This window comes from Sturnus vulgaris, chromosome 13 (assembly GCF_052056855.1).
Source record: "Sturnus vulgaris isolate bStuVul1 chromosome 13, bStuVul1.hap1, whole genome shotgun sequence".
Lineage (NCBI taxonomy): Eukaryota > Metazoa > Chordata > Aves > Passeriformes > Sturnidae > Sturnus > Sturnus vulgaris.
In genome coordinates this window covers 11,498,095-11,525,219 of record NC_142255.1, presented here as the reverse complement: position 1 = coordinate 11,525,219, position 27,125 = coordinate 11,498,095, and the positions used below count along the sequence as shown (strand labels likewise).

Here is a 27,125-nt window from a genome sequence, read left to right as displayed (position 1 = left end):
AATACTAATCACTACATAAAATTCATTGACATTAATATGTCATGTAGCAAGAAAGAATTACCTACTGACAAAAACAAAAATGTAAAATTTGGAAACAGATCAGTGTTTGAAAATCTTTCTAGTAGATTAGGAGATCTAATTTGTTAGTCAGAAACTGAAAAAATAAGGTCTTCCATGCTACATCTTTTTACATATGTGATCAAGGAGAACTATTCTGATCAGCAGAAGTGGGAAGTGTGAAATGGCACTGGGTTTATTCAAGGTTTATGCTGGAGCACAGCTTTGATCTCAGGCTGTGATCGCTTCCTCACTCACCACTCCCCACCTGAATGCTGAAAGAACAAATTACTCTTCCACTTTCAATTGCACAAGGCACAAAGAATTGCCTGTATCCAAGCCTCTGGTTTTAGATCTCCCTCCACCAAGAGCTGCACATTGTTTTGGCTGCTGCCCAGTTTCAGTGCTCTGTAGAACACTGACTAGAAGCATCTGCCCAACTTGCTGGATTTGAGGATTTTATTTTATTATTGAGAGTAAGAGGAATGGTCACTGCATGTTCCCAGCCAATACTGCCATTACCAAGTAGCAAGGCTGAGAAGGACTGACCTCCCACACACAGCTGAGCATCTCCCAGTGACTGAGCACACTAGGTGCTGCTGGGGCACAACTTCTGGTTCATTTGACCCAAAATGAATCCCATTAGCACATTCTGAAACCACCACAAAATAAAAAGTACTTTAATTGCTCTTTTTTTCCCTAATACCCAGGATTCATGTTAACTATTGCCATCCACCTTACTTAAAATTACCAAATCATTAAACTGTAGAGTTTTCCATTACTAAAAATTATAAATATTAATCATTGGTCATGCCTTTCAAGTTAGAGAATAACAATTTCACCCAAGGACTTAAACGGCTATTTTAATTTCAGATAAATTCAAAAATCTGGTTTAGTCTACAGATCTTGGAGATAATTTGATACTAAGACCCAGACAAAGCTCAACCAAACCTCGTAATTGCATGCTAATATTCTACTTAATCACAGCCACCAGGAGACTCGAAAGTAATTGTTCCATATTTATATATAGACAGCAGCAGCTTTAGAAAGAGAGCTTTCTACTAAATCTGAGCTGTGAAGGTCAAGAAGATGCAAAAACAGATGCAATGTCTCAAAGAAATTACTTGAACATAATTAGAAAAAAAATATTACTATTTCAGGTAGAGAGGAATTTTTAATTTTAGAGTTTCTTGGCACCAAGAACCACATACAGAGAAAAGTAAGAACTCTGCTGTTATGTACACTTAAGACATATAAAAATTACCTAGATTTAAATCAGTCATTCCCTAACTAAGCCTGTGCCCTTGCTAAAATTGAGAGCATAATGAGAACAAACTGGAGTAATGCAGATGAAAGCTTCAAAATTATCTATTTAAAATGCTGAAAATTACAAATATGCTCTTGCTGAAACTGCCTCAGTATCTTACTTTTATAAAGAAACACAGACAAAAGATAAAAGGTTCAATCAACAAAAGCTTTACAGTTATGCACAACTGCACTACCCTGCCCAAAGTAAATTCTATAAAGAAAAGACAAATACAGTGCAGGCAGTTTGCTTTCCATAGTTTTGTGGCTCTTTTATTAGTTCTTGTTGGAAGCGGAAAATGGGCAGCGTTCATTTCCAAAATCGTTGTTTTAGGGGAAAAAAAAGACAAGAAAAGCAAAATGAGAAAAACTATCTGCATTTTTAACGACTTGTAAATACATGTTTGTCAGATTAATATGCACAGCAAGTCCAATCATATACCAAAGTGTGTGTATTCCCATTTAATTCAAGTTAAATAGCTGTCTCCTGAGCTGCTGCAGCATTTGATTTACGCCCCAGGGAAGTAATATACCAGCTAAGTAGCAGTTCAGTTTAATGGATTTTCAAGGACTCCAATACAAAAATGTTAGATAGAGCACAGCACTCCAGCTTCATCACAACATGAAAAAGTGAATTTGCAGATAAACAATGTCATATCAACAGTTCAGAACTTCAGCTATCTCCAGAGCAAGCAATCCCGATGAATAAATATCTAGTAAGAGTCAGATTAGCTTTTGTCATGGCCAAGATCTACAGAAACAGCTTCCTAATGCTAGACACTCTGAAACATTTAAAGACCCTGCAAGTGAACCGAGTTTCCACAGAAGCTGCCAGCAGCTCAGCATTGCTGCAGACCAGGCCAATTATTTAATTATTAATATTAAACTAAGAGGCCAGCGTTTTGAATAAGAATTAAAGTATAAATGTCATTTCTCCTAGAAAAATGAAAGAGGATTTGCCCGAACTGAAGTCAAGCACTTCTTCATAGAAGAATCCTGAAAGAAAACTTGGCTGTCAGATTTCATCAGGGAAGTCACAACTGAGACAATCTGAAACACTGAGTCAAAAGCTCTGCTGGGGACTGAACTGGAGTGGGAGACTCAAGGATTGTTCTTCCATGTTGCATGCTCTGTATTAGTTAAAAGCAGCCTTAAGACATACCTGATTTAAACCCAAATCTAATGATTTTTCCTCTCATCTCTTGTTCTAGGCCTGCTTGAATGTGAAGAAATAAAACAAGTCTGGAAAAAATGTGCCTCTGAGTTGAAAATACATACAAAGATAAGCAAAAGACAATTCTTAAATATTTTGGATAAGCCACTGCTTTTCCAACGCAGTCAAATACTGCCAGCAAGCAATTTAGAAACTGATAGTTCAGCTATTGTTTGAAGTGTCTATCATTGAAAACTGAATCTAAACTGTAACTATAATCATATTCACAGCTGCAAGAAAGCAACTGCCTACATCATCTCTGCTGCTCAAACCATCCTGCGCCCATTCAAGCACTCGGAGTCATTCCAGTGACTGGAACGTGCTTGAGATCACGTCACCAGAACAAAAGTGCTCAGCCTAAACCTTTCTTCAGGCTCTCAGTTTGTACAGCCTTAAGCCAACACTGAAACAGGAAGAACAATGGAGATAATTTAGTTTTTAAATTAAGATCCCATCTTTCAGTCTTTTCAAAAGGACATTTCTACCACCATTTTTCTCAATTAAATGTAAATACATTTTCTTTGGCATAGCTTGGGCTGCAGACTGAGATCAACACATTTTGAAATCTTTTTCTGCACCCTCTAAAATTTATACTAGTGATTAAATTTTTGGATATTTATCAACAATTACTTATGTTTTCTCTTCCTATTGTCTGGCTAAAAGATTAAACATTTCACTGAAAGGCTTGAGCAGTATTTAGTCAAAGCTTCATTTACTTTCAAAACCCAGCTTAAATATCCACTTCGCTTCATATTTCTAGAAGAAATATTTCTAAAAGAAATATGAACCCTGAAGTTTTCCTTCTTCCAGTAAAGTTTCTTCTCAATGCTCTGTTAGGCAGACTCTGCTTTCTGATCAGTTCTTTGGGAAGATGTGCCTAAAATTTGCCCTAAAAAGAGCAGCACCAGCAGATTGAAGCTGCTCCCAGTGGTATCAGTGGCAAAGTTCCCAGGGACCTCCTCACAGAACCAGGGCCCAAACCCAGCTGCAGCAGGACAGCATCCCTTGTAATATAACACTGGAGGTCTGTGAGCAGCACTGCTTACTCAGTTCTCTCTAGTTTTGTAAAAATAAGAGCCAAGGGGAAAAATTCAGCACCCAGACAAGACAAACCCAGAGCAGCTCGTTTCCAATTATTGTCAGAAATTTAGTGACTGTGGATCAAATCCTGCTTTCAAAATATGCAATGCCCAATTATTTCCCCACGTCTTTAGCTTAGCCTTGGGGAATGGGGAAGGGGCAGAGCAATGTTTAGATCCAAAACAATCTACACTGGTGAGTGAAGATTCTACCTGCATGTCCTCCAAAGCTTGTGGTTTGGGGATGTTTTCATTCCTTTTTTTTTAAGATTGAATCCCCTTTATAAACTCTTCTCTGTGATGAAGTAGTGAAAAGAAGAAATATCTAGAAATGAGACAGAAAATACTATTTCACTTAAACCCCGTTTTAAAATCTTGCAAGACAGACATAAGTGACTGAAGTCTAAAAAGATATTTTTACCACCTCATCACCACATGTTCCATTATTCCAGACAAAACCTTCTTTTTATTCCTTATTTAGTAACCTAATAGTTGGTAAAATTCTTGTCATAAAGAAAGTCCTTTCAGTATTATTGCAGCATAATCTCATGAAACTTTACCTTTTATTCACTGACAGTTTCTAAAGGTTCTCATGACCTCCACAGAAAAGAAAAAAAATTTACAGAAGTACCAAGGGCATTCTTAGCAAAGAAACCGGGATAATCTGTAATATTATTTTAAAGTTTTGTGTTGCAGTTTAACCTGACAGGCAGCTAAACACCACACAGACATTCCCTCACTCACCCCCACAGCAGAACAGGGCAAAGAGTCAGGAAAAGGTAAAACTCTTGGCCTGAGATAGAGACAGTTTAACGGGACAAAAAAGAAAATAAAACAATAATAATGATGATAAAAGAATGTACAAAACAAGTGATGCCCAGTGCAACTGCTCTGTATTTGCTGACTGATGCACAGCCAGTCCCTGAGCATCAGCCATCCACCCCTGGCCAACTTTCCAGAGTTTTATTGTCCTGTGTGTTCCCATCCAGCATGGGACATCCCTCTGGCCACTTGGAGTCACCTGTCCTGGCTATGCCCCCTCTCAATTTCTTGTGCACCTTCAGCCTCCTGTCTGGCAGGACAGAAAAAGACGAAAAGTCATCAACTTAGTGAAAGCACTGCTCAGCAACGACCAAAACACCATTGTTCTCCTCCTGAATCCAAAATACAGCACTATACTAACTGCCAGGTGGAGAATTAACTCCATGCAGCCAAACCCAGGAGATTTTGTTAGTGTCCTTTATCATGAACACCACGTGGTGAAGGATTTTTTTTTTTTTTTTTTTTTTTTTGTTAAACTGGCAAGCTGCATGTCTATGACCACAATTGCAGGTCTAAGTACATACTGGAGGAAACTGGAGGCATAATCTTTGAGGAAGTGCAGATTTCTTTACAAAAGGCAAGAAAGAAGCATAGTTTAAGACTATGTAGGATCACTGTCAGAGGCAGTTGGATTATAAAGCTCAACAAATCAACTCATGCACTGAATGAAGATTCATATTGCTTAAGGAGCAAAGGAAAGAACAAACTGAAATGAGGAAGGATATAGAGTCATTCCTCTAAGGGATGGAAGAGGCCTCCACCATGAAGGGCCAGGACACCCCAGCAGCTTTGGCAGGTCATGCATTAACATAGACCTCAGGATTAGTCAATAACACCATTAAAAAAAAAAAAAAAAGATGAATAGAGAGGCATCACAAGAAGAACAAGAGGCTGTAGAAGCCTAATCCTTTCCTAGTGAGATAAATAGCACACAATTGGCTTGCAAGACCTATCTCATCCTTTTCTAATAAATTACTTCCTCCTCATTTTCTTTCCCAGTAACCAGAGTGGATAACTACCCTAATTCTGAAGAAAGGGTGTAAGAAATGTGTGAGTGCTCCTAAGTAACCAAAAGTTGCAGTTAAACAAAAATCCACCTAAAAACTAACATAAAGCAAAAATTCTGGGCAGGTGAAACTTCATGGCACCATTTTGTTAACAATTCTGTACAGCACCTGTAAATTGTCTCTTGTTTTCACCTGGCCACAGTGACATGCTCACACTGGTGTGACAGCAGGATTCAGGATTTAAGGAAAAACACCTTCCATTACATATAACCAACTTTTTTTCATGCAGGTCTCAACACCCCAAGGAAGGCAATAGGGGTGGTAGCAACTTGCATATTTATATGTGAGCAAAATGGGACCTACATACTATGGGATAATGCAAAAGCATGTTAGCCACCATCAGATAAACAGGATAAGGGTGAAGGAATGCAAGGCTTCACTCAGTACTTACTTCCCACACAGTATATTATACAGAACTAAAAAATACACTTAGTTCTTATATACTCCAGTATTATTGTACTATTCATCAAGACATATTGTGTGACTCAAAGTTGTCAATATCTTAATTTACAATGGCTGCTCTCAGGAGAGTCTGGGACTTCTGACTCAGATTTTCCCAATTCTTTTTAATTTAAATTATAACCTTAATGTTATTAATGTTATGTTATGTTAGTATGATTATTTATATTTAATTTCCTTTTGAGTTTTTTCTTTAATAGTGATATAATTTGAACTGACACAGTAACACACTTTTCATATACTTCAGTTGAAATTGTGCCTAAGGGCAGTGAAATTCTCATCCATAAGCTGTGTGAAGAAAAAAAGCTCTGGCACTCAGAAGCCAAACACCTGCTAGAACTAGTGGCTGATCCAGATTTTTAAGAGAATTCCTGTTGCATAATGAAAACACAAAGAAGGGAAATGTGTGGGGTGATGGAATGGTATTAAAACCACGGCACTTAGGGGAAAAAAAAAAATCCTAAACCACTATACACTTCAGAGCTAAATGCTGAAGATTTTGACATTAAAGTTGTTCATGAGTGCAATTAAAACCAGATACTTTTGTCATGTGAGGAAACCTGAACAGTGACTATCATATATTGCAGGGCACTGCCATGCTTTTCATTGCTCATGACAGGGAGTATTCTCCATGCCCTAAATCTCAGTCCATCTGCTTCTGATTCAGGTGGCAGGGAAAAATCAGCAAGTATTCAGCCCCCAGAAAAGGCTGCTCTAACACTAGTAGTTTTTCTTCATTGCATACTGTTTATACAACGTTGTCATCAGCAACAGTGTGATGTTTATCATGAACTAAACAGGTAGATGAAATGGATGGAATTGTTCTGCTACTGGAAAGGACTACAAATTCTCATAATAGAAATTGATCTGGAAACAGGCAGACTCTCAGTCACCAAGAACTGGAATAATTTCTCAGCAGGAAAATACATATTTGGCACAACTCTTTAAAAGATCCAATAGCCCAAAATTCAAGTAGGAGAACCCAAAGGGCATGCAACTAAGCGACTTTGACAGATCAGGAAGATAGAAAGCTTCTGATAATCAATATCTACCATCAAAAAGCTTCTCAATGACTGCAGAGTCCCATAAGTGCCAAATGAGAATTTGGGGTAACTCTGCTTTCCACCTTTCTCAGCAGAGCACCAAGAGCTCTTGCTACCATCTTGTCAACATTTCTTTAAAGAGGGGCTCTGGAGGGGGGTGTATCCCAAAATTCTGCTTACAAAGACGGACCACCCTGAATAAAAGTGTAAATAATCAAAGAGGTTCTCCTCCTTGTTACCTCTAGCTGACGAATCCTCTCTCACCTGGAAGAAACCAGACTGCAGAGAAATGCCCCAGCCAGATGTTCACTCCCAGGCTCACTTAGGATTTCCAACAGCTCAGCACACAAATGCATTTAACATATGGTGAGGAAAATGTGATTTTTCCACTGTTAGTTTTCCACTACTTCTGATAATTTTAGTGATATTAACCCAGTTCTTTGTCTACTCTTCTTTCTCCATTCCAATAAGTCCCTTTGCAGGGTTTATGGACTGAGCAGCCCTGCACATTGAGTTGGTCAGGCACATTTTCACAATAAGGAAGCATTTAAATGGTCATGGTTCTGCTGTAGGAATGTTGGTTTAAGGCTATTAATAAGGCACATGAGGTGAATGCCTTTCAGCCAAGCACCCTCCACTTGTGCACACCTGTTTCAGCATGATTTTTAAAAGAAATTCCCGAAAGAAACTGTTCATAGCACGCAGTTTCTAAGTCTCAAACACATTTCTGCAAATACTCTAAAGGTTTTAAGCTTTTTGTGCTTTACTGGTGTCAAGAATTCTGATACACCAACCACAAGGCAAAGCATGCTACTTCATAGTAAACCATTTTTTCCCAAAGAAATTACTTTAGTCTTATCATTCATCTGTCACATTGAGATTATTGACAGTGACTTCCATTATCATCATTCCCTGCTGACATGCTACTGCTGAAATGGTTTCCCAGACTGAGGCCCACTGTTCAAACACTGCAACTCAACTTCTCCAAGCACTCTAATTTAGCTGTATTTAAATCTCAGCTTAACTATTCTTTCAGTCCAGTGATGCCAGTCTTGATATTTATGATCCATCCATTTTTCAGCTTCCTCTCACTTTTGCAAGGGAGAAAGGGTGGTTATTCCAGTATATTTCATCTTTCTCTCTTGCCAGTGAAAGCATCTCAAGCAGGGCAAAGTTTTAACTGTGTGTTGTACCAAGCCAGACACACTATGCAGCATTAAAAATTAAATGCTAACTAAAAAAAGGTTCAATAACTGAACAAAGCCCAAATAATGCAACTGTGTAAGAGGACATACCATTAATCTGGAGATTGTTCCCTTCCTGGTCACGACTCATTTACCAGCATTAACTGACAGCATTTCACATGTACACTCACTAATAAGCCACTACTTAGATTACTCTGCTTTAGCAGCAAACCCCAGAGCAATTAAAAGCTCACATGACAGGCACTGCAGGCATCTGTTCACTGACAACTGTTAAGACTAATGGTCATTAGTTTAATGACTCATTTTTATTCTTCTATACAATGTGTACAGTAATGCTGAAGGACTGATACGGTGAAGGGGAAAGGGCTCTTACTGAGGTGAGAAAAGATAAACACAGGCCCTGCTGCTGGAAAGAATGAAATAAATCCTCTGAATGAACCAGAATTGCTGAAATGTTAAAAGACACAGCTGAGCAAGTCAGACATAAAATGAAAATAGAAACTGCTAATTCAGAACAGGGTGCCTGCTCTAATCAGTATAGTTTCAACAGTACAACTTTATCACCCATCTTCCATGTCCAGCAAAGAAATTTTATTAAGCAATTTTCAAATGATCCAGGTTATTACAGAAAGCATTCAATGAAAAAATAAAGGATAAAAAATAGACAGCACTTAGAAACATCTGTAATTCAAAGGCAGTACATTGTCTAGAGTTTTAGAATTTAAAAATGTATGATGCCCTATTAAATGCTCTGCATTTTCTTCAAATATTTTAAGCACCGAGGGTCTTCCTTGTGACTGATCTCATTGTATAGTCATTTTAGTCTTCTAATGATCAATATTTCAAGTGCAACTGGAAGCGAGTGAAACAGTTATCACAGAAGGAAAGATGGGCCCTGTGATTGTATTCCTACTCACTCATCTTGTATTCTCATTCGAGCAGCTGAGTGAATTGCTTCACTCTGTGTGCATTGCTCTGGGAACTTGGCCCCCACATCCCCAGTTTGTGATTTGCCAATACATACCACCTGCACTCCGAGGGAACGGAAGACCTTCCTGTGGAGGAATATCTTCCCATCCTGTGTGGGTGTACAGGAGCAGATGTGGATGTACAATGGATAGTTCCCAGGACAGATGAACTGAGACATGTCATAAGTCATGCACTGCCTTCCAATTATGATTATCTTTCTACAGGAAATTTAACAGAATAATTTTACTCCGGAATGTCACTCTGGAGTTTATGATGGCATAGCAGATGGACAGTAGGGTAAATAGTCATTTCCTTCTCTTTACCTGCAGTTTGAAGACGCTAACTGGAGGAAGTGACAAATTTTCAGCAGATACCAAGTCACTGGCTTTTCACTGAACCTACCAGCAGCTGAAACTTAGAAATCCACAACTGAATATGAAGCACAGACTGTAGTCAAGCTACTGAAAACCCCTCCTAATTGAACAGTAAAGGCTGTGGAGGGACTGACTCCTATTGTTGCTGCTGGTACAATCAAATCTCTTAACACATTTGCCTGGCATGCAAAATGAGCAATCAGCTCTAAATGGCATGGACATCCTTTACAAGGAGACTCATTCAGCCTCTCCTTCTCCAGCCAACTGGAACCATTATTTTACTCAGAATTAGGATGACTTCTAAGGAAAAGCTTTTCAAAAGCAGCTTTTATATACTGAATTCTAAAAGAGTACACAATCTTGATTTTTCTCCTTGATCTTGTCTTTTGAAAAACTGCCATGCCTCTTGTAGGACACGGGATACTCTGCTCACTACTTTTAAAACCAGCAAGGGCCAGGGGAAATGTGGAGTCCTCAATACATGCCCCTTGTCTAAGCAGTGGTTCAAGATCATCTACTCTTGTATGTCTAGCAGCTTCTCTTTTACCACTACCATTTGCACTTAAGGTTAAACAGAATTCTTGACAGCATAGTTTAATTTTAAAGATTTACAGAGGGGCACTATTCCTACAGAATATTTTTCAACTATTCCTGAGCACTTTTGGAAGGATCTGTGGCAATAACCTCCCCTGAATTTTCTTATCCGCAGTCAGCTCTTAGTTTGCCAGTACAAGCTAATGTGAGCTCGGAGGCCAACCCTAACAGCTCAGTATCTAAAGCTTTAACATGGTTCCAGATTCTCATATGTTTGTCTTTAGCATTCTAAGACTTTTCAAAATACAGACAGAATCCAAGAACAATGGACTGTGCAAAGGGAGGGAAATAAATTCATCTGCTCTTTTATTTAATTGCAGAAGATTCCTTTTGCCCTATACATCTATAACTTCTCAGACTTAAAGACAACCATGACACAAGGAATTACTGAAGCTGGAACCTTCACAATCTGGTGAACTTGCAGTGGTGTGAAATACTGTGATCTTACTGTGATTCAGTTGATCCATTCTTATCCTGCATAATTATACATTTCTTCACATTCTCCACTGCTTTGCAAACTGAAAACAATAAGAGTCTCACTGTTAAGTGATGCTGGAGTTATCTGTGGCAGTATTCTTATTTTTATTTGCTCGTTTTACAGGCCTGGTTTCCTCTGCACCCTACACAGAGTAAAATGCTATTATAAGAAGCCTAAACAGCAACCATTTTAAATAACAAGATCCAAATATAAATCTTAACCTGTGTATTTCTCTGCAAGATTGGCTGTACTTGGAATTATCAGTCCAGAACATCTCTATTTCAGAGCCCAGTTCTTTTGGCCAAGATAGATGTTCTTTTATCATGATTATAGTGAAAAAAGCCAACTTGCTGGCCTGACTCAGGCTGTAATTATTCTGTGTCTTTATACAACCTTTTTATAGTTCCTGGTGGGAAGGCTGAAGGAAATCCTACACATTGCACAAGGTCTAAAATTTTTTGCCCTGCTGCAGAAAACCATTCAAAAATGACTGAGACTTATCCCTTCCCTATATGATTTTTCTTTCTTAGAGTTAAGATAATGCATGCAGCAATTTTCCACATTTTGTGTTACTCCAGCTTTAATAACAAAAGGTACTGACTGCAAATTATTCTATTAAAAAATACAAATAATTTTAAAGAGAAACCCTGATTACCTACTTATATAAAACCCTCAAAGAAGCAGCTACACACTTTAAAAGGAAGTGTGGGGCAATAATTAAATCTCCAAAAGTTCTAGGCCAAGAAGATTTAATATGGTCTCTAGATCTCAAAATAGTCCAAAGCTCTTCATTTCTGCCATTTACAAACACAGTCATTCCAAATTATCTCAAAGTCATAAGAATGCAAACCAGTACCTATTCTAAATCAGTGTGTTCTGTACTACTACTTCCTAGGAGGCTGGGGGCCAAAGACATGTAGGAAAATTAGGGTCTCCCTCATAGCTCTTTATAAGGTATAGAAATTACATCTTAAAAAATCTAGTAACATAACAGGAAACTTTGTACTTAAATTCTCAAGTCTACTGTGAGTGGACAAATAGAAAATCAAGGCACTCCACTTAAATAAATAATCCACCTACTGCTACTAATTATATTTTTCTCCTCTCATGTAGATGAAAAACAGCCAATTTGTACTATTTTCAGAATAATATTCAAGGAACAGAGGAAGTTATATGTACAGCACATTTTAAACAAAGTCAAAATACAGAAACCAAATTCAACTTCAGTTAAGAAACGTTTTAAAGAAATTCAAGTTAATAGAATAAACCCTCCTCTGTAAATCTCTTCTTATAATTTCCTTTAGTTAAAGCTAACAGCATATTGGATTTAAGTCCATACATAACATATCAAATGCTTGTTTTTTTACAGAGGATCTATTCATAGCAGCTTGTATTTGCAACATATGCAGCAAATTATACTATTAAACACTTAATCCCAATAAAGTTTAAATTTCACCCCTAACAATAAAGCTTGTACAGTTCTTGCTCTACTTGAAATCAGATTCTAGAAATAAACAATAAAAGTCATAGGTAGGTATCATAACAATTAATAATTGAACATTTGAGATCTATTTGAAATATAACTGGTTATGTGGAAATGTTCTGATGAAATATTAAGACTAATCATTAAATTTTTCACAGTTGGCAAATAAAAAAAACAAAAAAACACAGACTCAACATTACAAAGACATAGGAAAATGTCAGCTAGGTGAGAGCCTTGCAATGCAGTTCACATGCCTCTGAAAAGCACAAGCTCCTCTGTGCCCTTCAGAGCAGCCAGCACTGACCCCTCTGAGGGGCATCTGCAGCTCCAGAGCCTTGGGGAAGAGCTGAGGACCTCAGCAACCCCCACAAAAATCTAGAGGGAAAAACCCCTTGTGCAGCAGAGATCCTCTGGGAGTGCCAGCCCATAGAAGCTGCACTGCTAGGGCAGCTCTCCAAAAAGAGCAGTAGACACAAACGAGCTCCACCAGCATTTTAAAAGCTGAACAGAACCAGTATCAAAGAAGAGAACTGGACAAATTTCAAAACAAATACCTGCATAGAGTAATAAGTTGCTGAAAGCAAGATCCATTAGAATCAAGAATGTCCCCAGAAATCTAAATTTTATTTATACTCAGGTGCTCCATGCCTTATTTCTGACCTATCTGATGTTAATTATGCAGCTCCGAGCAGGACTTTTTTTCTAAGCCACTTTATTAAAAAAAAAATCATGCAAACAGGCCCCTATTTTACAAAAGCTATCATGTCACTGTAAGTCCCAGAGCAGGTATTCAGCCTAGAAAAATGCATCACCCTTCAACATGAAGCATCATTCCTCATTTTCCTCAACCCATATTCTTATTCAGCTGTGCAAAGAGCTCTGATTGTGTCTAATTTCTCAACTAAAAATAATGCTGGGTTAAATCACTGTTTTATGCAGCAGCACTGTAACTTATACGTAGGGAAGAGTCCATCAGGAACCTACAGCTTTCTAACACTTAATCCAGACTAAAATTCAGGTAAAGATAATCTCAATTTGCCTGAGACTTTGTTAGTGCAATCACATATGCTATACACACACACCTATTTCCCTATAGCATACACATAGGAACAAAATTTAAAACCTCAGCAGTGAATTGAGACATTGCACACCTGAAGCAGAGTTGTATTTTTCTAGGGTTGTTAAATGCTGCTCATGAAAAAATGTGTTAACTTTTCTCTGCAGGCAAAGGAATAGACTCTGACAGGTACTAGGTACTTTCGATTTCACCTAAAGATGCAGATGTAATTTCTCAGAATACAGATGTCTAACTCATGCAAATCTATCTATCCCAGACACTGAAAAAAGAACTGGGTCCTTCATTACAAGAACAGGTTAATGGGACTGGATCTGTCTTCTATCAGCTGGGGAATCCCATTATTAAAGTTAGTAAATTGCTTCAGTAACATGGAATAAATTCATGAAGGTGTTCAGAGCAGTCTGATTTTGGGCAGAGCTGAGGAAGAACTAGCAGGTGTGAGGATGTTGCACTTAAAAAACTCTTTCTCTGGGGACTGGATAGAGTTGATGACATGGGAAACTCGGGTTGCCAACTTTCTACATAACATATAACTCTGGGAAAATTAATTGGATTATGAAGGTCAAAGAGAGAGGCCAGCCCATTATTGAAAGATAATCTAATTGAACTTTGCCAGTTTTATCTGAATGATTACTCTCCAGATGAAGAGCTAGTGCCACTTTTTTCATTGTTGTTAGTCTTTTTTCTTCACTTCTCAGCTCAATTCTTTCACAGACCCATCTGGAACTAAGAAATCACATTCGTGGAAATTTCCCACAACCAAAGGATTGGTTTTGTGCAGCCAGCTAAACGTTCTCCACACTTAGTGCAGCTTTTCTTGAGAGAAGATCAGCCAAACTCAGCATCCTTGCTCTCAGAATAAGGCATTCTTGAACAGAATAAGACAATGTTGAGTGGTAGCAGCGGAACCTAAAGATTGGCTTTGCCTATTCTGACCCAGACATGCACATTACTAGTTAACATTTGCATAATTCATTCACATTATGTGCCAGAGGAATCTTACTCCATGAGTTAAATTTTATTCATAGTTCAAGTCTACATTCAAAATAAGACTGGGCTAATATGGAAGCAAAGACTTATAAAAATTGAAAACTCCCTTTGAAACACATGATTTCCAGAAAGTGCAGCTAGCAAAATGCAAAACACGGTCAACATTCCTACACCATGATGTCAATTTTCATATGCACAGACAAAATGCTGCTACATGTAGAAATCAGCTCTGTCTTCCTCGCTGGTAGTGTACTCATGTCTCCATCTTTTCACCCTCAGAACTGCATCATTCAGTGAAGAGTGCAACTCCTTAAAAGGCTCAGAGACATCTTCTGAAGATAATAATTCTGGCAAAAAGCCACACTGATTTGTAAAAAAATTAGTTTCCATGTTCTGCTTCAGTTCTCCTGAAAAACAATGCACATGCTCTAAGGACCAGTTTTGATGTTTCTCTCTACAGCAGTTCAGAGGAATTCCTGTCAACAGGGATGGGCCATAACACCTGATAAAATGGTCTTCAGTGACACACAATAAAAAAGTGACATATAAAAAATGCAAATCACTTCCATTTTTGCAAGGTTTAAAAGCAACAAGAAAATTATTTTTATTATCTCTGCTTTTTTTTTTTTTTTTCCAGAGAGGCAACTACAGCCATTTTTCAAGAAAACAGCTGCAGGCAACATTCTAAATGCCATCTGTCCTTAGCAGTTATATAATGAAGAGATGGACTGATTCACACCACACAACAGGGAATATGATAGCCAGCTAGTTAGCACTAATAAAATTCAGCTTCAGTTTGCTTCCTATGGGCAGGTCTTACTCCAGAAAAACTCCCACTCATGTCTCAGGCAAAGTGCTTGCAGACTCCACTTGTTACTCAAGTGCAGAATGCTGTACTGCTGAAGTAGAAAGCCTGAATTTTACAAAATAAGATCTCACTTGTGGCACAGGAATCTCATGAAGGATCTTTTCCAGAATTGAGATCTTCCAATGCCTGGAGTACAGGAGCCCTCATATTATCACTGATTTCAAGTGAGATTTTGGCAGACAAGGAATGATGAAACACTCAACAGTACAGCTGAAGAGGACGAGGTCTTTTCTTCAGTGTTCTCAAAGACTGGCTTTAACATTTGAAATAGTGAAAAAGAAACTTTGTAATTCCTACATTTCCCCTGTTTCTAAGTAGTGGCATCTATGTGACACATTACAGATAGCTCACAGAGGTCTAAATTCTGCAAGAAAAATAAACATTTGTAAACAAATGCATCATTGATGTCTGCTAAGGACATAATTCAAGCAAGTTCAAAAGATTAGAACAAAACCCACATGTTTTGGTATCCCAACTAAGGCCCTTCTCAAGATGGTTATCTACAGGAAGAAATTTTCTCCAAGAAAAGCTTAATGTTCCAAGAACACCTCTGTTTCCCTTGGAGGAATCATGCAAGTTGGGGTTTTTTTAATTAAAATACTGATTTTTATTTATGAGTTAAACAAAATTTTCCCTTTCATTGTCACACTGCATAAGGGAAAAGCTTTAAAAGGTTGGGTGTTAAGAACAGGTGGTGCTAACAGGATATTGGAAAGGCTCATGAGACTTACAACATTAAGTAAAATGTATTTGCCCACTGATCTAATTGCTTACTAATTTTCAAATCTATTCCCACCAGATAACTAATGGCATTTTAAGCCCAGCTCCTGGCATTTAAAATACATTTATAGTTCCCTCCTAGCAGAAGATAAACAGCTGCATGGTAAAACCCCACATGTTAAGATAGCATTCTGGAGGTTTTCTTTATAGTTTTAACCAACCTATTGTGTTCCAAATTTAACTGAAAGAGGAAGGAAAAGGAAAGGGAAAAGCATTTGGGTGTGCAGTTTCAAACTGAGGGGAAGGCAAGTACTGTCTCATACAGGGAAAATGTCTGGAATATTTGTGTTTTACAGAAGGACTGATCACATAATGAAAGTGGAACTTAAGCCAAGCCATATTTAGTAAAATATCAGAAGCTGTGTCTCTATTTATCTTCCTCAAGAAAATACTAGTGTTTGTTTAAAAACAAGAAGCTATTCCAGCAATTAATTGAAAAATAATTCTAAAATTCTAACATTTGAAAATCTATCAGAAACATCCTAAAAATGTTTGCATTAAAAAAATTAACAACAATAGGAAAATAAAAAAATATTTCTGGCAGACACAAAGAAGCTCAGAATGTAGGCACCCATTCAGGTTTAGAGCAAGTTCTCATGTCCAGGACAATTGTCCAGATACTCCTGGATATTAAAGCATGCATTTCTTTGTTAATTTCTAAATGCTGATTCATAAGTGACAGTATATCTAGAACTGGTTCTAGTTCAATGGTGCTCAAGTGTTGCCCCAAGGAACACCAAAATGACCTAGGAACAGCTGAAGTGATTCAGACCAAGGAACCATACAGTCTATCAGCTTCCAACAGCAGCCAGTAACTGGACACCCAAACAGCATGTCCAGAGCAAGAATGCTGAAATATTTTCCTAGACTGACCTTCCCAGCCTGCTGGGGTTCATCCATTTAGTACTGTGAAGTGGATCTTCCCAGTACTCATCCTGTCTCCCCTGACATCCATGTAACCTTCTGCTCACAAAATATGGGAAGAAGTCAAATATCATCATCATTACATGGAAGAAACTCACATTTCATTGTTTTCAATCTCCCTCCTAGTAGTTTTATTTAAAGGCACTCAGTTCTTACCCTGAAAAAATTTACCAGGATTCCTGCCCTACTTTTCCACCCCATTAATAAAGAGATCTGAAGTGTATCCAGTGTACCAGCACAGGGATAGGATGATACTCCCTGCTTTGTCTTACACCTCCCTTTCATAGCATTTCCTAACATTCACATAGCACTGTTAACTGCTGTTCTGTGGAAACATTTACCTGAGAATCACCAGTCTAGAGGAAACATGTAATTTGTTAGTCACACAAAGCACCTTATATTCATATAAATAAAGTTAAAAAATCAGGGGACAAAACCAGAGCCTGTTCAAGCAGTCTTACCAGTTAGTGGCTTTAGCAAAATCTCCTACATAGCATGCAGCACACACAGCCCATCTCTCCAGGGTTAGGTGTATTCTCTGTCCTGCTTTCAACACAAGTGTTGATGAGATCAGCTGAAAGAATTCATAATATTCTGCATGTACCTGGCAGTTTACAACTAGGATATTACCTAGCAAGCAGACAATACTCAAGACACTATTGTGCTATTGGGTTTTTCAGCCAACATCCATGCTACTCAACCAGGGAACAGTTTAAAAGTATTTGAAAACTCAACAAAACAAAACACCAAATGAGTAATGAGACCTTGAAATCATCTAATAAGAGAAGATTCTCAGGAGAGGAAGACAAATCATATATTAGCATATTTCATTTGTTATACATCCACAGAGAGCATTGAGCTTGTTTAGCCTTCTGCTTCCACACCACTGCTACACCACAAGAGGCTGCAGTATTCAGAAAGAAAAGAAAATGTCCATCAGAAGAGGCAAATCTGAATTCATCAGAACCAGTACCCACCCCTTCACATCTCTCCATGCCCTGGATACCCTGGAACAGCCATGTATATAAGCAGGGAAATTGCAACAAAAACAGGGGTTGGAGTTAATTTCTTGCTGAATCAGCCAGCTGGGAATACAGCCAGTTCCTGCAATCTTCTCTGAGCTTCAGCAAGGTGCAGGCCAGGAAATACTTATTGCCAGAGACTGAGGAAACACAATCCCTCACTCTTCACATTCTGTAGCAGTGCAGGTGTGTCCATATCACCTCATTTCATTGGTTCTACAAGGCAGGAGATCAGGCAACTAAAACTCTCCTCTACACCTTGATTTACCACGCAGTGAGCTTCTACAGGTCCTTTCACCTACACACACTGTAAATGTTGCCCTGTTTTGCTTGTATGTACTAACAGGATACTGCAGCCTATAAATTTTAGGCAGCTTCAATTTTTGGCAAAGCACCTGATGACAGAAAAACCACCATTACATAAACACAGAAATACATGATTCTACATATAAACAAATATTCCCCTTATTTAATGCTACAAATCAGCCTCATTAACCATTGGGACCTCCCACCAGGACACCAATGACAACCATTAGCATACAGCAACAATCTAGTAACTGCAATCATAAAAGCAGTTTAAATATTGTTTCACAATTTTGTTGAGCTAACTTGCATTCACTGTGTTTCTAGTGCATCCAGAAGTATGACAAACTGACAATTCTTGGAAACCACATTTCTCAAAACAGACTGAAAATGTTGTTCCCATTTTCCCTCCATAATGATGTTAAATCTAATAAATACAAAATTAGAAACAGAAATAACATTGTTGCTAAACACTTTATGTAACATGCTGTCTGGAAGGGATTTATTAGGCCAAGTTCTCAAAAACTGCCCTCCCTTTATAAACACATGACACTTGTACTTGCACTTCTCAAATATTATCAAATATACACTTGAGTACTAGAATCTACACACCAGAAACCTATTATTCCAAAAGAATTTTTAGGGTGAAAGTTTTGGGTTAATCAGCTAAATACCATGAAAAATACTTAGCCAGACCTTTTAGAAGTGCCTAAGGCACCTAATGCCTGGCTCCCGTTAGGTTAATTGAAATTTACCTTGTTTAGAAAAATCCAGCTAAGCACTTACCAATGCAATTGAGTGCTTGACAGTGTTTGTGTTCAATGTCTCAGGTCTTACTGAAAGTCATCAAAACAAAGACCTCTCAAACCCTTCTGAAAATACTGCTCTATCTGCATTAATTTATCACTCTTGTGTGGCTGTCGTCCAAAAAAGGAGTTCATAGAAATGTCCTTCCTCCTACAAGTTGGAGTGAGGGCATTTTGAAAATCTGACCCTTAAATGCAAGAGCACTTGACAGTCTGAAGTCTTCAGCCAATATCAAGTTCTCCCCTTACAGGAAAGGAAGTTATGTGCATGATTTCAAAACGTAAAGGAGTTATTGTCTATCTCTGACAATAAAGTGAGTGCACAGAGCATATCAGAACTGCAGTGCTGTTCCTGTGTGGGTCTGAGTAGTCTCTCTGGAGTTGCCATGGCTATATCCAATGTCCTTTCTGGAATGCTGTGCTCACTATCAAACTGTACTTCAAAAACAAGACCATTCTTTCACTATGCACAAACTGTCCCCGTTTTGCCTAATAAGAATTACACTGGAATTGTTCAAGTGTGACTGTATTGGACTGTTCACAGCCACAGAATTATCATCAGTATTATTAACTGTATAAAACTGTAATAACATTCAGATTGGACTGGAGTACAAAATTTGCACAATATGATATAACTTATACCTGAGATCTCTTGCACAGACTTACAATACCAACAACTACAGAGGCACAGTTATGAATCTGCTTCCACGATCCCTGAATTCACTTTACTATTTGACTGCAAGCCATATTGGAGCTCCTGGGGATTCAGGTGAGCAAGCAGAAATATTTAAAGAATAGCTTCAAATCCAAAAACTGAATGCAAAAACAACTACGTAGACCTACAGGTTATAGAAGTAACAGCAAATAAAAAGGACTCAAATTTTAAAATGCATGTTCTTTTGAAGCAAAATGCATTATTTTGAATGGCTAAATCTTGAATTCTGGATGGAGAGTAAGAGCTTTAATATCAGTACAATCAATCATGTACTTTTTCTGTGATGCAAAGGCAGGAATGGAATTTGGTGCACTGTGCAAAACTGCCACCTCAGTGCTGTTTATGCCCCAATTTGGTAAGGAATATGAAGGATGCAGCTGCACCAAACAGACCTGAATGAGTAATTATCAGTGACTAAGCATTCAAATGTCTTCTAAACCAAAGATCATCCTAGAGCTATTCTTTCCTTTCTTGACTACTCTTTGAAGAGAAATTAGAAGCCACGGGCAGTTGCTAGAAATTATTCCTATTCTAGAGGCTTCTCTAAGTGTACCAGACTCTTAGATATCTGGTTTTGTAAACAAAAAATTGCAGCTCTACACACAACTGATCTGAGAATTTCTGTCCAACTTTTAGTTGTAACTTCATGAGAAATTATCATCATAACAAATAACTTAGATAGTTAAGGGGTGCCTTCATTGATGACATCTGTACTCTTAGTCCTCTCCCATAGCAGACTAATTTTTTATGACACATTTTAAAAAGTAAGTATTCATACATAGTTTGTGTCTCAAGTCACAAGACACATGCATCAATTTTTCAGGCAATTCCACTATTGGATTGTAAACTGAGGGCAACAGCAGTTCAGATTCTATGAGCACTGGCTGAGCAATCATTATCAGTCATAAATTTAAAGCATGTTCAGAAACTTAAACATAAGTTCTCTGGTAATGCAGTCACTGAGTTGCAACCTTGTCAATAGCAATGAATATTTTCAGTCAGAATACTTGTACAGAGTCTCAGATGTGTTATTTGTCTTTAGAAGCAGCAACTCAATCTTCACACTAAGAATAAAACCACAGGCCTTTTGAGGCTGATGGCAAAACTCCAGATGGGTGCAGAATTGGCACCTGCCTACAGAAACTGCTTCAAATTTAACTCAAGGCTTGCCAATCTCACCCTGGCATTTCTGATCAAGGTTACTGGAGACTTAACAATGTTGCATGGCATGTAGCTCATAATCTATTTTCTGGACATCAGTGTGCAAAACATTCAGTGACTGTAAAACCATAATCCAAGGGTTTTCCACAAAGATGGTCTCCAAGTCCACTATGTCATATAATGGACATCAGATTTTTGGCCTTGCAAAGCTCAGCCTTAAAGACATTTACTATGTTGGTAGTTTTTGGCAGATTGGTTATGGCAGAATCATTTTGAAGACAATAATGTTTTCAGTATGTATATCTTTCATTTCCAAAATATCACAGATAGTTAGAAAAGACCATAATGCAGGCAGGGATTGCAGGAACATAAATCATGGAAGCAACCAACAGTTTATTGAATGAATTTATGACCTATGAAACTTTCCCTTCCATAGAAATCAAGACCTAATGCTTCTTAAATATCCAGACTTGGTGTCTTTGCTCTTACTCCCTCTGCACACATTACCAACCCCATGGTCTTTGGAGGCAAAATGTACTGACTTGTAGAGGGTTTAATTTGGACTATAGGAACCTAAGAAAATGTCAGTGTATTCCTGATTTGGAAACAACATACCAGAGAATAAATCTAAAATGAATCCATGTGTTAAATTCTTGATATATATTTGCCCATACAAATCTGCTAGCCATCATTTCTTCCTGCCAGTAATCCATTAGTAAGACTATAAAGATATACAGTCCCACATACATATCATAACAAATATAACAGCATCTAGCTGAATGGTGTAATAAAATATCATCACAAGGTTAAGAAAGAGTTGGTTACCAGGCTGAACATCCTGCCTTTTCAATTACCAATATGAAGCAATGTGTACTCAAGAGATCACTTCAAAACAGCAGAACTGGGCTTGGACACTTCTACTTTGTTAGCTTAACCAACTCCTAAAATCTGTAGAATTAATAGCTCTCCTGCTACAATGTGAGGGAAAATGAGGAGCCTTTTAAACAACATTTAGCAATAAATTCAAGGCTAAGGATGTAGTATTCCCAAATACACAAAATCTGTAGAATACAGTAACTTCTTGGATAGAGCCATCATTTAAATCTTTAGAAACAATGAGTTATTCCATGTTGCTGCTACCATTTGATAGACGAGTATCTTGTTTGTTTTCAAGAAAAACATACATATGTAATCTGCTTGTATTACCACTAGCTTTAGACTAATGCAGTTCCATTAATTTCATTTATATTGTCACATAAAAGAAAAGGTCAGCTCTGTATTTGCAAAAGAACATGGCCAAACTTTACCCCTAAGTTATCTCTTCCTGAGTGATTTAGGTCACTGCTCTTGGTCACAGAGCAGATTTAACCATCAGGCAGCTCAAAAATACTCAGGGGTAAACTATTCCCAGGGTTATCCTAGGAAACCTAATTCACCTAGTAGTAATTTACCTACTGATAACCTAATTTACCTACTATGCCTGCTAGTATAGCAAGTAATTTGCCATTGGCAAAATAATTTTGTCAAATTTGAGACACAGCACATCTGCAAGAGCAGAGAGAAATTTGGAGCCCAGCTAAATGCCACACTGCTGGTTACCATGCTGTGGAGAATCAGAAAGGACTGCTATAACCAAAGTTAAGTTCCACTGCTTCTCAGGAACAGCTACCTCTTTTTCACAACTTCTCATGTTAAAGTTTTCTTTGCGTTACATTCATACCACATTCCCACCACATTCTTTTTAAATGGTCATTTTTTTTATTCTGTACCTGCCTCAAGCAGGATGAAATTAATCAATTGCACTTAAGTGATATGACATAGACTTGTGACCTTGCCCAGCATCCAATTGTTTCTAATTGATTAGCTCCAGACATAAGCACTTTAATAGCCAAAAACAACAAAAGTGGAAGTTATGGTACAATATTAGGGTAAAATGACTGTGTGTGGTCCATTTAGCATGGCCTCAAGCAACCAATTAAAGAATTAATGGTTATTGGATACCAAAAATGTTATGTTAAATAATATAAAATATCTTTAATGTGCCTAAAATTGTGATAAAACACCTAAAACTCAGGAGCAAAAAGGCCTCCTACAAGATTGGGGTTAAGTGCTAATGACTCAAATATGCCAAACAGATTACAGTATTTTAAAGGACAATCAAGACCATAAAATTTGACCTGGATTGAAGTGTTCATAAAGCTACTCACAATAGCCAATTGATTACTACAATGCATTTGGGCTGTTTTTATTATAAAGAGACAAGTGAAGCTATGCCAAACCATTCGTGGAGAAGAGGAAACTATGCCACTACTGGTTCCAGCTCTGCAATAAGAAAAATATGAAAGAAAAAATACAACAAAAATACTTTAAAGGCAAAAAGCGGTCCCTTCATAACCAAAAGGCACCAAAACAAAATTAACTTTTCCCTTCTCTGAGCTTCTAACCTCATCTTGAAGAGAACTATTAAGGGAACTTCTTGAACTATTTTCTGAGTGTTTTACAGGGCTGGTTATTACAGCATCACTCAAGTGTTTGCACACAAAATTACAAGCTGAACAGGCACAGCCAATCTGTTTTTGTCCTTGTATAAGAAACAGGCAAAGAGCAGATCCCACTGTGACCCTATCTGCTCAGACATGTGTTGAATGCACTGTGGTTTTACTGCACAATTAATACAGATGTAAATTCTTACTTTAATGGCAAGTTCTTTACTCAAGTAACCAGTGTACTGGTTAGCTGCAACCATAATCCACAGAAAGGAGGTGTCCATCACCTGCCAAATCACTCACAGCATTCAGCAGTGCTGCTGAGGATGCATTGGAGCCCATTCCCACTACCTTGAACCTCAAAGTCCACTATAAACTTGATCACAGCTTACTCAGCCTAGTACACTCTCCTCAGTTCCTCGTACTCCTTTTGATATTACTTTTGTCTGCTGTATTGCTCTTCAATTCAAACCTCTTCAGGATGTATGTTTATATACTGCCCAGCACATCAGGCTCCACTTCTCAGCATTGCAATAGTACACACAGTACACAACACTGATTTTATTTAAAGACTTAACTTTTTTGTTGAAAACTACTACAAAGCTTAAAAAAAAGTTCCTATTTATTTTAAAAAATAAATCTCCGTTTATTTAGTCATCTTTTTCTAAGGATTTATTTGATTTATTTGTATTTTAGACTGAAGAATCCTTGAAATATTTTGTGCTGTGGGATCTATCGGTATAGAGAATGACATACTGTAACATCTCCACAGCATGCTAGCACACCATATTTCTTGAAATACTCACCTCTTGGAACTGATTAGGCTCATGTGTCAGGCAATAGATCAGATGGCAGCTATGGTTTTTTTTCTCCATGGTTCCTGTACTCACTGAACACTTGGAGCAAAGACCTTTTTGGGCACCTTCCCACCCCCAAATGCTTTAGATGTTTCTATCCAGGTATTTCTATAACCCTTGTCACTTACAGCACCTCAACATTTATCAAGTGCTTAAACTCCCAGGGGCAAAGAGCAGCTGTGCTGCCTAGAAATGGCATTACACATCTAGCAAGATCCCCCTTCAGTCACCCTTTGATAAAGTCAGGTACAATATAATGAGCAAGGGAGAGAATATTCATTTCTCACATGGACGTCTTTGAAAGTTTGGTGAAAGGAAAACCTTCTCATTGGGAGACTTTTAATTACAGAGTAGCTCCTTCAGCAGTTTTCTGTTCTAAAACAGTAATTCAAAGTCACCTGATAGAGGACCAGGAATGACAACAACAACAAGTCCACTACCTACCTGTAGATGAGCATAGAGAGCAAAAGCAAGCCAAGTGATCTCCCAGGACAGCCCAGTGGCTTTAGGGCTGGCCATCCTCATGCCTTGGGGCTCTGCTGAGAGAAATTGTTTCAAGTTACAAACACAAATCAAGTGGGCTCCGCCAGAATTTCAATGACTAAAGCAAAGCGGGCCGGCCGCTGGAAGCAGTGCAGTGCAAACACCGGAGCGCTGTGCTGGCCAGAGCAGCAGCGCATGCCATGAGCACAGCCTGCAGGGTGAGGCAGCTCCAATTAGGGCACAGAAAAGGAGCAAAATGAGAGGTTCGGGGAAGCTGGCAATAGTGGACAAGCCTGATTATCTCTTGAATAGGAGAATTTATCAAATTGGGAATCCCTCCCATCTTGATGTCTAGAAGGTAAAATCCAAGGAGCATAAAATTCCTGATGTACTTTCCAGCACTCAAAGATGAAAGCCCAGCTCTGTGATTACACCAGTCATTTGCACTGCCTTTGAAAGCTCAGAGACTAAACAATCAGGGCTTAATCAGTTTAGGGCAAAAAGAAAAAAAATCCATTAATTTAGTGATCATCAAAATTAAAAGGCCAGCATGGGCTTGTCAATTTAAAATTGCCCAAAATTCCATCATGTAATAATACTACTAATTGTATTAAATCCACGTGTCAACACACCTTATTACCTTACTACCAGAACGATCTCAAAACAGTGCAAGTTTCATGCACCCACACACAGATTCACACAAAAAGCGCTCCCTCCCCTCAGCCACCACCCCACAAGTTTGCCAAGTCCCACAGCGAATGCAAACTTCTTCAAATAAAGTGCTACTTTCTAAAAACGCAAGCATCCCAAAGGAAAGCCATCTAGCCAAACAGTTCTTGCACCTGTTCAACTGAACATAATTAAGATTCCTTACAGAAAGAAGCGCTTTATTCCCTCCCTCCAAAAACATCCTAAAGTTCTCCACCTCCCAAAATCATTAGCACTCCTGGATGCTTTTGTCATTCGAAAGTATCAACTATGACAATAAAAGAAGGAAGACTTATTTTTTCCCCCCTTGTCCAGGCATGCCGAGAGCCCCAAGTGGCCGAGCACACCAGGCTCCGGTATTTCCCAGGTGCCGGTGCCTGGGCTCCTCGAGCACCCGCGCCCTCCCGGAGACTCCTCCGGAGCGACCCCGGCTCGGCGGCCGAGGGAGCCGGGTCGGGGCAGAAACTCGGGGGCTGCCGTGCCCTGCCCTGCCCGCCCCGGGCGGCCGCCGAGCTCACCCACCTGGTGCGGCCGGCGGGGAGCGCGCAGCGGGGCCGGGAGGGCGGCGGGGAGCGGGCCGGGCACCGCCGGCGCACGGGAGAGCCTCGCCTGTCACGGCACCGGGGATGCAGCATCCTGCCCCGCGAGCGGCGGCCCCTCCCTCAGGCCAGGCTCCAGCCCACCGCCGCGCCTCAGCCAAGGTCCTACAGGCTGCTGGCAGCGGGCCGCCCCCGCCCGCCCGCCGCAGCCCGGCCCCGGCCGGAGCCGCCCGGGCGCCTCCACCTGCGGCGCGGGGCCCGGCTCGGCCCGGCCCGACCCCCGCTCCGCCGCTCGCTCGGCACCCCCCGCGCAGCCTCTGCCTCCCCGGCGAGCCAGAGCGGGCGGGCGGCCAAGCGGACCCGTTCCCCCCTCCCGGCTGCGGCGGCACTGGCGACGCTCCGATGTCGGGGGGCCGAGACCCCGGCAGCCCGGGACCAAGTGGTTCGTCTTCCCCCGAGGGGCAAAAGCTACCGTGAAGTCAGCCCCCGAATCTGATGCAAAGCAGCTTCCAAAACCACAACCATCCTGTGTCTCATCTGCAAGTAACTCTCACTATACAGCTGCAAATCTGCTCGCACACCGAGTAGGTCTTTAATCATGCTGCCCTCTACAATATTTTTAGGTTTCCTACTGTAAATCTGGCGAATATGTCTCATACGACGGCTTTGCTCTCGTTCCCCCTCTGAGCTTCGAGTTGCTAAACAGGAACGCCAAAATCCTCTACCTTTGCACTACGGCTTCCAGTGATGTTCCAAGCTTTCGTCGAGTCCGCTAAGAGCAGCACGTAGAGAAAGGGCTCTGATCCCTGCCACTGAAGTTAAAAATATGCTCCAGTGAACTAAACATAACCGATGAAGAGTTTGTTCAAATATGTTGCACTGGAAACTTTTCCAATCTGTTTAGGTTTCTCACCAGCACGGGAAGGCGCCTGCTCCATCGCTAGGAACAGAGTGCCCTCTGCTGAGAGCAGCCTGCAGAGCCCGGCACCGGGAGCCGCACGCCCGGCCGGGAGCAGCAAAGGCTCGCTGGGACCGCGGAGACACCAGCGCTGCCTCCTCCGTGCCACTGAACTCACAGGCTGCTCTGTTCCAGGTGCGCCCGGACACCTGGGGCAAGCTGTTCTTCCCAGGCCGTACATGATGATAATAGGCTGTGTAACAGGCAAGAGCGCTGCTAAGGACCTATTATTTCTAATACTGCTCAGCTGAAAGTGTATCAGCTTCCTGGAAAGCCTGGCTTTGCGTCTATTTCAGTTG

At 39.6% G+C, this 27,125-nt stretch overlaps 1 protein-coding gene across 5 annotated transcripts in view; it reads right to left on the bottom strand.

Annotated features, from left to right (window-relative positions):
* The window catches only part of ADAMTSL3 (ADAMTS like 3), a 172,788-nt gene extending 146,057 nt beyond the window's left edge, over positions 1 to 26,731 (bottom strand). The window contains exons 1-2 of one of the 5 annotated variants that reach the window (XR_015806521.1): positions 26,594 to 26,731; positions 24,583 to 24,674 (exon numbers count right to left, since the gene is read on the bottom strand). Coding sequence is in view for 4 of the 5 variants with exons in the window: in XM_088172562.1 (XP_088028688.1) it covers positions 24,583 to 24,663 (81 nt within the window). In the remaining variant the exon portion in view is untranslated. Of the gene's footprint in view, positions 1 to 24,582; positions 24,678 to 25,851; positions 25,981 to 26,340; positions 26,541 to 26,593 lie in introns of those variants that run through there. The other 4 variants (XM_088172562.1, XM_088172565.1, XM_088172564.1 and 1 more) reach the window with 4 other exon arrangements.
* Positions 26,732 to 27,125: the final 394 nt, after the last annotated feature.